The sequence below is a fragment of the Dasypus novemcinctus genome, chromosome 5, assembly GCF_030445035.2.
Source record: "Dasypus novemcinctus isolate mDasNov1 chromosome 5, mDasNov1.1.hap2, whole genome shotgun sequence".
NCBI lineage: Eukaryota > Metazoa > Chordata > Mammalia > Cingulata > Dasypodidae > Dasypus > Dasypus novemcinctus.
The window spans coordinates 26,558,476-26,572,931 of NC_080677.1; the positions used below are offsets into that span (position 1 = coordinate 26,558,476).

The 14,456-nt window shown below is 42.7% G+C and overlaps 1 protein-coding gene and 1 non-coding gene across 3 annotated transcripts; one reads left to right on the forward strand and one right to left on the reverse strand.

Moving 5' to 3' along the window:
- Window positions 1–3,317: 3,317 nt before the first annotated feature.
- Window positions 3,318–14,217, forward strand: LOC101438728 (uncharacterized). 2 transcript variants are annotated; one of them, XM_004463309.4, is made up of 4 exons: window positions 3,318–3,722; window positions 4,482–5,041; window positions 11,104–12,870; window positions 14,036–14,217. In XM_004463309.4, the coding sequence occupies exons 3-4, from the start codon at window positions 11,583–11,585 to the stop codon at window positions 14,044–14,046; spliced, it is 1,299 nt and encodes a 432-aa protein (XP_004463366.2). In that variant the 5' UTR covers window positions 3,318–3,722; window positions 4,482–5,041; window positions 11,104–11,582; the 3' UTR covers window positions 14,047–14,217. The 2 variants fall into 2 exon arrangements, with proteins under 2 accessions (XP_004463366.2, XP_058152779.1); XM_058296796.2 differs by having other exon boundaries at window positions 3,454–3,722; window positions 4,482–4,696.
- Window positions 9,820–9,923, reverse strand: LOC111765331 (U6 spliceosomal RNA). Its single transcript, XR_002797707.1, has one exon. It is a non-coding gene; the product is annotated as a U6 spliceosomal RNA (small nuclear RNA).
- Window positions 14,218–14,456: the final 239 nt, after the last annotated feature.

Consider the following 14,456-nt stretch of genomic DNA (forward strand, 5'->3'; position numbering starts at 1 on the left):
CAGTTTTGAGACTGGAAAGGGGGACACATGGAGCAGGAATTGCAGAGACAGGGGGAGGTCAGATTTCCTCCACCATTTGTCTTGATCTTTTCTTCTGTCTACCAAATCTTATTTATCTGGTTATTTTCCTCTTAAAATGGTTTTCAACCCATAAATACCATTTTGCTAGGGAAGAAGCTTGTCTAGGACCTCCAGCCAATATGTCACTTTATCCAAAACAAAAGAACTGTCGTCAGGCAACTGTAGGACTTGTATTCTTATATACCCCTTCCAAATATAATGAGAGATAAAGCCCTTCAAGAGAAAAACCTGCAGGCAACATTTTTGGCTTCCCGTGTTTTCTAACCATGTGGCAATCCTGATGGGAGTTTAGAGCCCATATTACCCACGCTTACTCAATAAGGAAATCTTGATTTGGAGAAGGTGGTTCATCCAGCTAGCATTCCAAAGGAACAGAGACTTGGCCCAGTGGATAGGGCGTCCGCCTGCCACATGGGAGGTCTGCGGTTCAAACCCCGGGCCTCCTTGACCCGTGTGGAGCTGGCCCATGTGCAGTGCTGATGCGCACAGGGAGTGCCCCACCACGCCGAGGTGTCCCTGATCCCCACGCACAAGGAGTGCCCCCCATGAGGAGAGCCGCCCAGCACGAAAGAAAGTGCAGCCTGCCCAGGAATGGCGCCGCACACACGGAGAGCTGACACAGCAAAATGAAGCAAGAAAAAGAAACACAGATTCCCGTGCCGCTGACAACAACAGAAGCGGACAAAGAAGACGCAGCAAACAGACACAGAGAACAGACAACCAGGGTGGGGGGGGGGGGGGAAGGGGAGAGAAATAAATAATAAAATAAATCTTTAAAAAAAGAGAGAGCTAGAAGGGAGACTTTAGTAATTCAGGTTCCCTTACCTGATGGTAGGTGGCCATCGACCTTCAGATGATCAATTCAGAAACTACCAGACAATTTTGTCTTCATCGCCAAATTGTTTGAGAAAAATAATGAGAAAGAAAATCTTCTTCCTACCCAGGAAACCTCTTCACAAAGATAGAAGAGTAAGAAAAACAATTTTATTATTGAACGAACATTAAAGGAGACAGGCAATCTGCTAAAGAGATCGCTGAGATAGAAATCTCACTCTTCTTTATCATTGAGCAGATACTACTCATTACATACATGTTGTGACAAACCATAACTAGTCCTCAAAGGAGAAGACTTGACAGCACCATTTGACACACATAGTTCATCTTAAATTAAATTCATCTGGTTATTGAGGTGGCGTTTGTGTTTGTTAATTGTCTGTATCCAAAGGAATAATAAAGCCTGTCATAGTTTCTGACAGGTAGATGGTTTGAATTTGGAGCTAGGCACCTCAGTTAAACTCCCTTGGAAATGGGGAGAGGCGGGTGCTAACCTCTTTGATGTTTACATTTCAAAGAGCTGGGTCCGAGGTCTTTGAGGTGTACCATATATAGTACGATTCAATTTGCATAAAATGTAAAAATAAATAAATCTATAGAGACAGAATTAGATCAGTGGTTATGTAGGGCTGGGGAAAGATAACGGGATTGAGAGGTGACTGCTAAAGTGAATGGGATTTTTCTTTTTGGAGAAATGAAAATGTTCTAAAATTGATTGTGATGAAGCCATTGAGTATATACTTTGGATGGAATATATGATATGTGAATACATCTCCATAACACTGCTTTTTAAAAAAAAGATGCCGACAATCCCAGCCTCAGTATGGACAAAATTCCCATTCCATCCCTCCCCCAAAAGGCTTATTTAGTTTTTTTTAAAGATTTAGGTACATCTCAAAGGGTTAGAGGAAGGATTTACAGTGACGGGATTTAGAAAGAATGTTTTAAGAAGAGAGAAGGGGGTCTCTCTCCCTTCTTGCACCAGGGAAAACATTTTTCCCCCATGTGTATTTACCCTAACAACTGAATGGAACTCTAGAAAAAGTTCCAGTATCTTTCTGCACTTTTAAAAAAAATCTCCTCCCCCCTTTGTGGCTTTTCGCACGCTGTCTGCTCTGTGTCCATTCGCTGCACAGTCTTCTGTGTTTTTGCTTGTCCCCCTTTTTTGTTAGGTCCGCGCTCTGCGGCATACGTGGGTGACCCTGCCTTCACAAGGAGGCCCCGGGACACGAGCCCAGGGCCTCCATTTGGTAGACGGGAGCCCAACTGATTGAGCCACAGCTGTTTCCCATTTCTGTGCTTTTTTTTTTTTTTTCAGTTTTTAATTATTTTTTTCAATTTTTAAAAGCTTTAGATTGTATAAATGTTACATAAAAAATATAAGGCAAGAAAGAAATGAAAAAAGAAAACAACAACAACAAAAAATAAGGGATTCCTATATGCTCCACTCCCTCCTCCTGCCACACTTTCCCACATCACCAACATGCCTCGTTAGTGGGTACATTTGCTACAATTAATGAACACATATTGAAGCATTGCTACTAACTATGGGTTACAGTTTACATTATAGTTTACACTCTGCCCCAAACAAATTTGCAACATATAAAATGGCCTGTATCTGTCATACAGGCCTACTCTTATTTTTTTATGGTACAACACTGGCATTATTGGTGAGATTAAAATACTGGTAGTCATGGCCAAATGCATTAGGACATTGAGTTAAGAGCCTCCTATTAAAAAGCTATAAATGAAATCAACTAGCAAACAAAATGTTCCCTTTTTCACAAATATTATTTGCTTATTATGGCAATTCCATACCAAATTTAAAAAAATAAGATATGGTGGGAAATAACACTACCCTAGTGACCTCCGCCTGGGAACTCATGTTCATAATGTTTAGTTTCCTCTTCACGCCAACCCATACTTTTATGATGTCCATTTGTTGTCTCTTAGGGGATACCACAGGCCCTTTTATAAAATAGATTTTTGCTTACTATCTGTTATTTAGTTCTTCCATCAGTTTGCCTTGAAACATTTTACTCTATTATGTTACCTTGTTCCTTTATTCCAAAGTTACTCCCTTTTCACTTATGTAGTGGAGTTCAAATTAGTATGGCTCATGTACATCGGTGCTTACTTGTTCACTTTCAATAAACCTCAACTTTATACGTAAACTTTTTTTTTCTTTTTTCTTAAGACTATTAAAAAAGGCAGTCTAAAGGCCAGAGGCATTTTGTGTGATCTATTTATCTTTTTTAAAAAATAGAATTATAGAAAAAAAAAAGGTCTAAGAAAAAATAAATATTAGAGGCGGCTAGCAGATTAAGTAATTTTGCCTCCCATTGGCCTTTGTCTTTAGGTAGGATTATCTTTTGTTATTCACTGTGGGCCGATAAGGGTGCCAGATGATTCAGATGCCAACGAGATGCCAGAGCGCGCTAAGCCTCACCTCGAGTACTGGGGTGGGGAATGGGATTTTAACCTCCGCAGAAAGGAAGGCGATTAGGAGGTAGAGGCTTTGCGCCACCTCTGGCCAGCCCCACCTTGCACACCTAAGCCCCTCGCGGGCTGCTGAGTGCGTTACACTGGGTGGGCAGTGGATCCACCCAGCAGGTCTACCTGATGAAACCCTACGTAAACTCGGATTCTTCAGACTCAGACATTCTTCCAAGATTGGTAGCACTCGTCTTGAGCTCTGACCGCGCTTGGAAAGAGCTGCGAAGGTTGCGTATGAGACCGAACCGGACTCGCCCCCTTGGTTGCTTGTTTTGAGCTTTTTCTGACTTCGATCCCTCCACGGAAAGTGGGTAAGTGAAGCGCTTGCACTGAGTCTTGCTATGGAGTGGGAATCCCCCGACTTTGGCACCGGCTCCGGGAGAGCTCGCGCTTGTTCTGCTGGAAGAGCGGGCCCGCGGGCGCGCGGCGGGGCGAGGGGACGCGCGCGGCGGGGGCGAGGGGACGAGGCGGGGGCGAGGGGACGCGCGCGGCGGGGGTCCCGGGGCCACCGCGGCGCGGAGGGGCCCTGCCCAGGCCGCCGCCGGAACTGCGGGCCGCGGGGTCGCGCGCGCAGGGCGCGGTGCTGGGGGTGCGGGCTGGGCCGGCGTTCGGGGTAGCGGGAGGGCTCCCGCCTGAGGGTGCTCGAGGGGGGAGGGAAGGTGGTCGCTGGGCTTGGAGGGGCAGGCGGGGAGGGCGCGGGGGATCAGCGCGGCCGGGATCAAGGCCCCACCGGGTGGAGGCCCTGAGCGCTGCGCCCTGGAGTTTGGGGGCCGGGAGCGGGTCTCCTCAGGCCACTCCGGGGGTGTCAGTCTTCCCGCGTTGCCACTGCTCTGCAGGGGAGACTAACTGGGGACTCACCGGAGCTCCCGGGGGCGGGGGGCGCCCCAGTCCTGAGCGCGGTGGCTCTGCACAGCCTGGGGCGGCGCCCTGGCTCCCGAGCCCCGACGCGCGGAGTCGCGGGAAGCCGCCCGGCAGGTCTGCGTTCAGAAGGGGAGCTGGGGTGACTCGGCTACCTTCGCAGCATTTCACAGCGAAGAACGTAAAAGTTCCTTTCTAAACGTTTCTTTCAGCCTAGAAAATGGTGTCAACACCGGGAAACTCAGACTTTGACTGCAGCAACGCCAGTCCCTTTATTTTATTTTATTTTATTTTATTGACTTTGTAATAATATTACATTAAAAATATATATGTGAGGTCCCATTCAATCCCACCCCCCCACCCCACCTCTCCCCCCCCCCCCCCAGCAACACTCCCTCCCATCATCATGACACATCCATTGGATTTGGTAAGTACATCTTTGGGCACCTCTGCACCTCATAGACAATGGTCCACATCATGGCCCATACTCTCCCCCATTCCATCCAGTGGGCCCTGTGAGGATATACAATGTCCGGTGATTGCCTCTGAAGCACCATCCAGGGCAGCTCCATGTCCCAAAGATGCCTCCACCTCTCATCTCTTCCTGCCTTTCCCCATACCCATCAGCCACCATGTCCACTTTTCCCAATCCAATGCCACCTCTTCTATGTGGCCAGTCCCTTTTTTTATGTGCACTCGATCCATCATCCTGACCTGGATCTGTGGTACCAGATTCCTTTCCATGATCACCCGTTCTACATGCGTGGGGCAGGTAAGGACTGAAGTTTCATTGGCTTGAGGGACACGCCCATCAACTCCTACCCCCTCTGCCTCCCAGCAAATGCTGGGTCATTTCCTGATACTTTTATTCATTATCTCCCTTCTCTGTCTGTCCCTGAAGCAAGGATTATGACTAGAGATACAACCACAGGAGGTACTGATCTCTTCCTTAACAAGAGAGGAAACAGGCGGGGAGAGGCAGTGATTAGCCCAGGGTGGCAAAGAATCCCATCACTATGTTCCGAGATTGGTCTGATTGGTGGGGGCACCATACTTAGAGCTCCTATCCAGTGTAATGTTTCAACAAGACCTAAGAGTTCTAAAAACTACCATATAGAAATCCAAAAAGGACTTTGAGGAATGACAACCAAGGCTTTAGAAAATTCTTAGAAGGTGCACTTAATATTCAGGATTTTTTTTTTTTAGTTACAGTGGTTTGCTGCAAGGGGAAGGGGCTACAGATAGATTTTAAGGGAAGAAGATATAAGAGCAACTCCAGGGAAATATCAGTGATCTTCCTGTCTCACTCACCCAGTAGCAAAGACTGGAATTTAATCTTCTGTATGGCCTGGGCAGATAAAGCATGTTTCTCATTTATGTAGCTTTTCCAAGTAGAAAAGGTGGGGTAAGGAGTTGATTAGTCCCTGGTCCCAGCTGGGAAGAGGAAGTTTTAAGTCCTTCAGGAGCTGTTGGTGGCAGCTGTGACTGGGAAATATCTGAGGCAAAACATATTTCTACTTTAAACATTCTTTGAATTAAAGAACTATGATTCTTCACTTTGCATTCAACTACTGCTTATCCACATTTTTAAAGCTTTATATTTTGAGGTATTTTCAATCTTATAGAAGAGTTTGAAAGCTAATACAGCAACCTAGCAGAAAATTCCAATATACCTACCCTGATACCTAAAATTTTCCAGCTTTAATGTTTTGCCACATTTGTTCTCATTCTTTCTTCTAAACCAGGGGTCTTAACCTTTTTTGTTCCATGGACCCCTTCTCAGAATATAGGGACAAAAGTTTTTATGACATTCAAAATTGGCATGTCTTTAAATTAAATATTAGGATTATTCGAAATTATGTTTTCCAACTTTCCCATAATTTCAATACCTGATAACCTAACACGATTTGACATCTGTTCAGTCATTTTTAGGAAACATTTAGAAATCTCGAGTTTTCCCACAGCATCATAAAACCATCACTTGTGCTGACCCTGTGATTTATCCTCATGAAATGGCACCCTATACTTCAAAAGATCAAAGACACTGCTCGGAACATCTGTTTTTTACCTATTCTCTGTTGCCACATAGTTGGCCGACTGCTTCATACAATAGTTTGTACACAGCAGGACTGTGATCACATGTCTAGCATCAGGTCTAGCAACTGTAATTTCAAAGTGGATGAGCTTAAGCAATTTTCTAAGATAGGAAACAACTGTAATGTGATATGAAATGAATACTACTGTAATTTATTGCATACATTCATAAGTGAAGGAAATGCTAGATTTCATTTAGAGGTCAGAGAAAATATAAGTTGATTTTTTTCAATTCAAACTCATGGACCCCCTGAAATCTTTCCATGGACCCTCAACGAGTCTGATTAAGAACCTCTGCAAACCTTTGAGAGCTTGCATACATCGGACTCTTAAAACACTTACCTCCATGTATATTTCCAAAGAATGAGGTTATTCCCTTATGTAACCACCTTATATAAGTAGGTATTTCCCAATCCCTATCCCTGCGCCTGGTGCCCTGTATTCTTTCTGAAGTCTGTGAATCTACATATATTATTTCATATATTTCAGGTCATACAGTATATGTCCTGATGTATCTGGCTTATTTCACTCAACATGATGTCTTCAAGGTTCATCCATGTAACATGAGCCAGCACTTCGTTTCTTTTTACAGCTGAAATAGTCCATTGTACATACCACATTTGTTTAGCCTTTCATCTGTTGATGGACATTTGGGTTGCTTCCACCTTTTGGCTACTGTAACGCTTCTCTGAACATAGGTGTGCAAATATCTGTCCTTGCTTTCAATTCTTTTGGGTGTATACTTAAAAAAAAAAAAAAGCAATAGAATTGCTTTATGAATAAAATTACCGCAGTGGCTGCACCATTTTGCATTCCCATCAACAATGCTGGAGGATTCCTGTTTCTCCACATCCTTGACAAAACTTGTAATTTTCCAGTTTTTTAAAATAGTCATCCTAGTGGATGTGAACTGATATGTCATTATGGTTTTGGTTTGGATTTCTGATGTCGAGCAGCTCTGCTTGTGCTTATTGGCCATTTATATGTCTTTGGAGAAATGCCTATTGAAACCCTTTGCCCATTTTTTCTTCCAATAAGTGGGGGTGGGGGTGTCACTAACCAGGGTGGGGGGAGAGAAATAAATAAAAAATATTAAAAATAAACCAAAAAACCAGAACTATAAAACCAGAAGAAAACAGAGGGGATTAACTTCATGACATTGTATTAAGCAATATATTAGGTTTTACACCAAAAACACGACAAAGAAAACTAGATAAATTTAAATTTTGTACATTAAAAAAATTTTAATTTAAGATGAAGACAACAGAATGGGAGAAATAAACCTTATCTGATAAGGGTTTATAATCCAGAATACACAATTTGTCCTACAACTCAACAAAAAGATAAACACCCAATTAGAAAATGGGCAAAGAACTTCGGATCTTACACAGGCAACTGGGACGAGGGTCACATTGAGTTGCAAGTGGCTTCAGGGGTGCTTTTAAGAGGCAGCACCATGACAGAAGACCAATACCAAAATCAAGAATGACATTGACAGCTGTTTTTCCCCAACCAGAACCAGAGCAGAAATGGTACTGCCAAAGCTAACTGGAATTCTACCACGGTTAGAAAACAATGCTTGCTAGAAGGGATGATGGCTCCCTGTGTGAACGGTACTGGCATAAGTTGCCCCCTGCTCCACATGTCCGCCACAGAGCAGAAGGCGCATTTCCTGGGAAGATCTGAACCCCATTTCTTCTCTTTTCTCTGTCCTCCCAAGGAGGCTCCCCTACGCGGGGGACGCCCCTGCGTGGCAGGGCACTCCTTGCGCTCATCAGCACTGAGAGTGGGCCAGCTCACCACACGGGTCAGGAGGCCCTGGGTTTGAACCCTGGACCTCCCATGTGGTAGGTAGATGCTCTGTCCATTGAGCCAAATCCTCTTCCCTATAGTTCTGGTTTTCATATTTAGATCTTTGGTTCATTTTGAGTTTTTGTACTTGGCATGAGTTAGGTGTCTTCTTTCATTTGCATGTGAATATTGTAGTTTTCCCAGCACCATTTGATAAGGAGACTTATTTCCTCAATGCATGCACTTGACACTCTTGACAAAAAGTTGATTGGCCATGATGGGAGGCTTTATTTCTGAACATTCAGTTTGATTCCTTTGGTCTTTATCTGTCCTTATGCCAGAACCATACAGTTTTCATTACTATAGGTTTGTAATAAGTTTGGAAATCAGGAAATGTGAGTCTTCTAACTTTATTTTTTTTCAGGATGCTTTCGGCTATTTGAGACCTCTTACTCTTCCATATAAACTTGGAATATAATGATTGGTTGTTGTTTGTTTTTTCATTTGTGTGAGGAAGGCTGTTGGAATTTTGTGATTGTGTTGAACCTGTCAATACAATACTATTCATAGTGATCTACATCTTGATATTAAGTCTTCTATTCATGAATAAAACATGTCTTTTAATTTATTTAGTTCCAAGAGCAGTGTTTTATAGTTCTCAGTGTTCAAGTTTTTTGCCTCCTTGGTTAAAATGTTTTCCTTATTAGAGAAGTTATGTGTTTGTAGAACAATTACACATACAATATAGGATTCTCTTACTGCATTGATGTGAAACATTTGTTACAATTGATAGCACATTTTTATAATGTACTAACTATAGTCCATGGTTTAGCTTAGACCTCATTGTTTTCTGTTGTGTAGTTCCATGGCTTTTTAAAAATATTTGTATTCTCTTACTGTATATACAATCTAACATTTCCCATTGTAATCACATTCAGGTTTATTTCAATTCTGTTATTTACACTCACTGATAACCATCATCACCAGCTATTACAATTTTTCCATTATTCCAAACAGGAATTTTGTATATTTTAAGCCTTAACTTCCCATTCCCTATCTCCACCTCACCTCCTGGTAACCTATATTCTAGATTCTGAGTCTGGGTTTGTTTATTCTAATTGTTTCAAAACAGTGAGGTCACATAGTATTGTCCTTTTTTATCTGGCTTATTTCAATCAACATGATACCTTCAGGGTTCATCCATGTTGTCCTTCTAACAGGACTTAATATTTTTTTTAGTCAATTACATTTATGAATTTATTTTTTAAAAATTTTATTATCTTTTTTTTAAGATACATAGATCACACAAAATGCTACATTAAAAAATATGAGGCTCCCATATACCCCACTCCCCACACCCCCACTCTCCCACATCGACAACTTCTTTCATTAGCGTGGTACATACATTGCATTTGAATACATTTTGGAGCACTGCTACAAAGCATGGATTATAATTTATGTTGTAGTTTACACTCTCTCCCAGTCCAGTGGGTTATGGCAGGATATATACTGTCCTGCATCTGTCCCTGCAATATCATTGAAGACAACTCCAAGTCCCAAAAATGCCCCCAGTCACACCTCTTTTTTCCCTCTCCCTGCCCTCAGCAACTCCTGTGCCACTGTCTACACATCAATGATATAATTTCTTACATTGCTAGACTCAAAAAATATATGACACACTTCATGAATTTGCATGTCTTCCTTGTGCAGGGGCCATGCAAATCTTTGTATTGTTCCGATTTTAGTATATGTGCTGCCGAAGTGAGCATGAACGTATATCTTTTCGTGCTATTTTCTGTATCTCATTTCCTTTACCTTTTTAGTTTTCAAAAAGCAGTTTTATTCACACAACTTAAAAGCCATCCAAAAGTGTACAATCAGTGGCTGTCAGTAAAATCAGAGTGTGCTTTCATCACACAATCAATTTTAGGACATTTTCATTGTTCCAAAAAGAAAAACCCCATACCCCTTATTACCCCCCTATGACTGACTCTTAGCATCCATATAGCATCTTTGTTACAATTAATGAAGGAATATTAAAATTACTGTTGACTATGGTCTGTAGTTTGCAGGAGGTGAATTTTTCCCTTATACTACCCTATTACACCTTGTAATAGTGACATATGTTGTTTCTATTCTAGTTCATGGAAGAATCTTCTTAAATTTGTACATTCATATTCCACAGCAAGGTTCACTATGTTATATAGTCCCATGTTTCTTCCTTTAGCTTTTCTTCTAGCAGCATACGTGACCCTAAACTTGCCCTTTCAATCGCAATAACACACGCTTCAGCTCTGTTAAATTACACTCATGATAACGTGCTAGCTACCATCACCTCTATCCAAATATTTCCAAATGTAAAGCTTTATAAAAATGTGGAGCATGGTGGTTGAATAACAGCAAGTGGAAGAATCCTGGCCCTCTAATTCAAAGAATGTTTAAAATAGAAATATGTAGATTTGTCTCAGCTATTTCCTAGTCACCAATAACTCTTGAAGTACTTTAAAAAAACTCCTCTTCCCAGCTGGAATTTAATACGATCAACTTCAGCTCAGGGAGTAATTCCCTCATGAACCCTGACTTAAATATAACCATCCATTCATTTATGTGCTTAATTGTTCGGTTTTAGTTTCATTTTTTTTTCAGTTGGATGGATCCTGTTTTTTTAAATCAAAATGTGTAAAAATGTGTGGAAAAATTCACACCATTGCAGTGGATATCCCTGCAGGGTGGGAAAGGGAGAAAATCCATGTGTGCGCACCTCTTTTATTTGCTGAATTCTGGGGATGTACCCCAAGGACAAACTGGGGGATCATGGCTAGTTAACAAGGGTATGTAGGTAATTCAGTAATTTAAAAATGGTGTGGCCATTCCGTTTTGTACCAGCTGCGTACGGGCACTACCTGGAGGACTCATAAAATGGCTGAACTAAGTGTATTGTCTCTCTAGGTTTCAGAAATGAAAATCCTTTCTTTCCGCATTCAGTGGAACTGAATGAGTACCCTGGCTTTCCGTTGTCACCATCTCCAAGGCCTACCAAAGCAAACAGCAGATCGCCTGTATTTTTTCGTATAGCACCATTTGGGCACTGTGGTGACTTTGGGAAAAAAATGAAAAACAAAAACACCCAAACTGATCCTCAGTGGAATGAAAACAAATGTGAAAAACAAGACATCCGCTCAGAAGCAGACAGCTGACAGCAGACAGCTGACGGTGGGATCTCTTTGTACAACCTGGCCTGTGGCAGAGCCAGGCCAGGGGAGGCAGAGCAGCACAATCTGCTTTCAGACACTTCCTGTGAAAGCAGGGACGCGCTCTGTGAGGAAGGCATTACGTGTAAGGATGAACGAGTTGCTGCTGTGCTGTCAGGGCAGTGTCCTGTAGTGCGAGGGAACAAAGAGAACTCAAAACCAGGTTCTGGCAAGAAGATGAGCTTGGCTAAAGAAATGAAGAGTTATGGGGCTGCTCCCAGAATCCTTTCACCTTCAGATGAAGAAAAACCAGGAGACAAGGCCCAGTTGATTAAAAGCCACAATCCTCTGCAGTCAGAAGTGTGCGAGTCAACTGAAGATGTGTGTGAGGGGTGGAGTGACGAGGAGTGGGGGCCGCTGGACCTCTGCGAGGAAGCTCTTCCTGACCTGAGCCTGCTGCCCAGTGCTCAGCGCCCCCTCAGTGATGGGGAGAGAAAGCTAGACACCGGTCCTGGGAGCCGTGGTTCCCCTCAGAGATGCCTTCCTTTGCCTACCCGACTGGACAGTTTTGATTGTTTTGCTGATAAAGCAGTCTCCTATAATATGAGCATGTTCGAGAAAAACTTGTACAGGGTGGTGCCACCTGAGGAATATCTTGCTTGGTGTAAAATGACTTCAGAAAAGTCTCAGAAGTCACACTGTGGCGTGGCGGTGAACTTGGGTGAAAAGAAGGGCTACGGGGCTGTTCCCAGAGTCCTGTCACCTTCAGATAAATTAAAAGCCAGAGACCAGGCCCAGTCTACCAAAAGCCAGAATACCCTGAGTTCAGGAGGGTGTAAGACTACTGAAGGCGTGAGCGGTGAGGAGGACTGGAAACCAATGCACTTCCGATCAGAAAAGTGCAAACCAGCTGAAACTGTGAGGGAGGGGGAGGAGGAAGAGGAGGAGGAGGAGAAGTGGAAACCAGTCTACCTCTGCAAGTCGATTAAGAATAGAAAATACTATAAAGATGAGGAAGAAACTGAGACAGAACAGGACTTCAGAAATTGTGCAAAGATTAAAAGGAAGGTGAAAGGAAGGAAGCTGGAAGGACTTAACTCCTCAAATCAAAAGACAACCTGTATGTTAAAGAAAAATGGTGCCTTGAACATCTTACTGTCTGAGGATTCGGCAGAGTGGGAGATGGAAGAGAAAGCTGAAGATGATGAGCTATATGAGGTGGAATGCCTCTTTCAGGAAGGTAGTCCACAGGACCCACTGCCTTCTCAGGGCAGGTTTTATCTAGAGGTTGGTAGGAGGATAATCTGGAAGCCCCCCAAGAGTTCCCTTCTTCCTCAGCTCATCATCTGGCCCACCAGAAATAAGCACCAGTTGAAGTGTGGTACATACAAGAGCATTCCTGTGGTTTTCAAGGTGAAAGGGCAGGAGGGCTCTGGAACTACATCTGGCAGGCTCCAGAAGAAGTGTACCATGGCTAAGCAGGAAGCAGCGAAGTCCAAGCGAGCTTCTCAAAAGTCGCTGAAAAGTAAGTGCATGCGCTCAGATGTCCTACTTGGTTGTATATTGCAGTCCCACACTGTAGCCTAGATAACAATGCAGCCTTGGATTCATACCATGTTTCTCGGTTTTGAAGGTGTATTCTTACTTGAGCCATAGAAATAGAATCCTTTATTAGAAGGAATGCTGCCTAGGAAGATGTAATGTAGATTGAGACAGAGACCCCAAATAGATGATGAATCAAAGATGATGTCGTCCAATGAGTGCTGGGTTCAGATAGTCGGAAAGGAGAGGCAGGCAGTCATGGTAGGGGTTGCTGCAGTCCACATGGAAGCAGTGACTGGATGTATAGGATGTGGTTTGGATTGGGAAGAATGAGAAAGTGGTAGGAACAGAGAGAGTAGCTTGAGGGTAACTGGGTGTCTGAAGAAGATAGGACCTGAGCTCAAATTGGTAGATCTGTTCTTGTTTTTGCTTTGGGTTTAAACTACTTTGATTGAGTGTCTGGAACCTTTCTTTCTTCAGGTAACTCAAAGACCAAAAAGGGACCTGTGTTACAGGCTAACAAACACAGAGATTCAAGGATATAAGGAGATTGGTGTCGTACATCACCATTTTGCTATCTTATGATTTACCTTTAGGACTTCATGGGTTTGATGTTCCCACTCTATGTTCTGCCCTCCAAAGAGGGCATGGTTAGTAGTAGATTAGATTAAAAGCCAAAGCTTTTCAAAACCAGACTACTGTTTTTCACACTAAATTTCTGATTCTGCTTATATTAATTGTGGGTTAAATGGGGTTTTGCAAATTATCTCAGTGACTTCACTTATAAAAAACAATCAGTTTAGAGGTGGGTCCTGGGAGGTTGGCATTGCCTTTGAGAATAGCTAGTAGCACCAAAGGCATCCTTTCACACTGACACTTGGCATCGAGGATCCCTGCCCCTCCCAACCCCTGTGTCAGGGGGAAAGCTTTGGCAGTAGTCTATTCTGTGCTTGAAGCAGTCTCTTGCTGCCCTGCAGTAGTAATAAAGGAAAGTAATAATCTCCAGTAAAAGGACAAAAGAAGATCTTTTGGCATTACACTAAAGATGACAACTTAAGATATTGGTGATTGTACGCATAAGTTGTTAATATCTTGAGAGTTCTTATATAGTAGACGTAAGGAAATGTTTTTGTTCCATTATTTCGTAGGAAACAAATGAACTCCTGCTACAAAGAAGAGTGGAACATTGTAATGTCAAGATGGGGAAGAACACGTCATCTCTTTCTCTTGGGACTAATAAAACCCTTGTGTATTAACTTCAGTTGACAAAATGTGATGCATAAAATCTATTGGAATTGTTTTAATACAGTAAATGAAATTGCATATCTGATTTTTTAAAAGCTTTTTCCTCCCCGTCCAAAATTGCCATATTCCTGATATCAATGCTCATGGGATATGTTCAGGAGTGGGTTACAGTACCTTACATATTCTTTGGTTTCAACCATTGTGTACTGCTAGAAACACATAAGGAAGTTTTAGCCAAACAATATTTCTTTACACCCCAAGACATAGGACCAAGACAATAGTTTTCTAGGTCTAGGCATATGGGATGCTTTCTCAGTCTAGTCT

Bases quoted from the DNA above. Each gene is read 5' to 3' on its own strand.
- LOC101438728 (XM_004463309.4), top strand. From the start codon at position 11,583: ATGAGCTTGGCTAAAGAAATGAAGAGTTATGGGGCTGCTCCCAGAATC.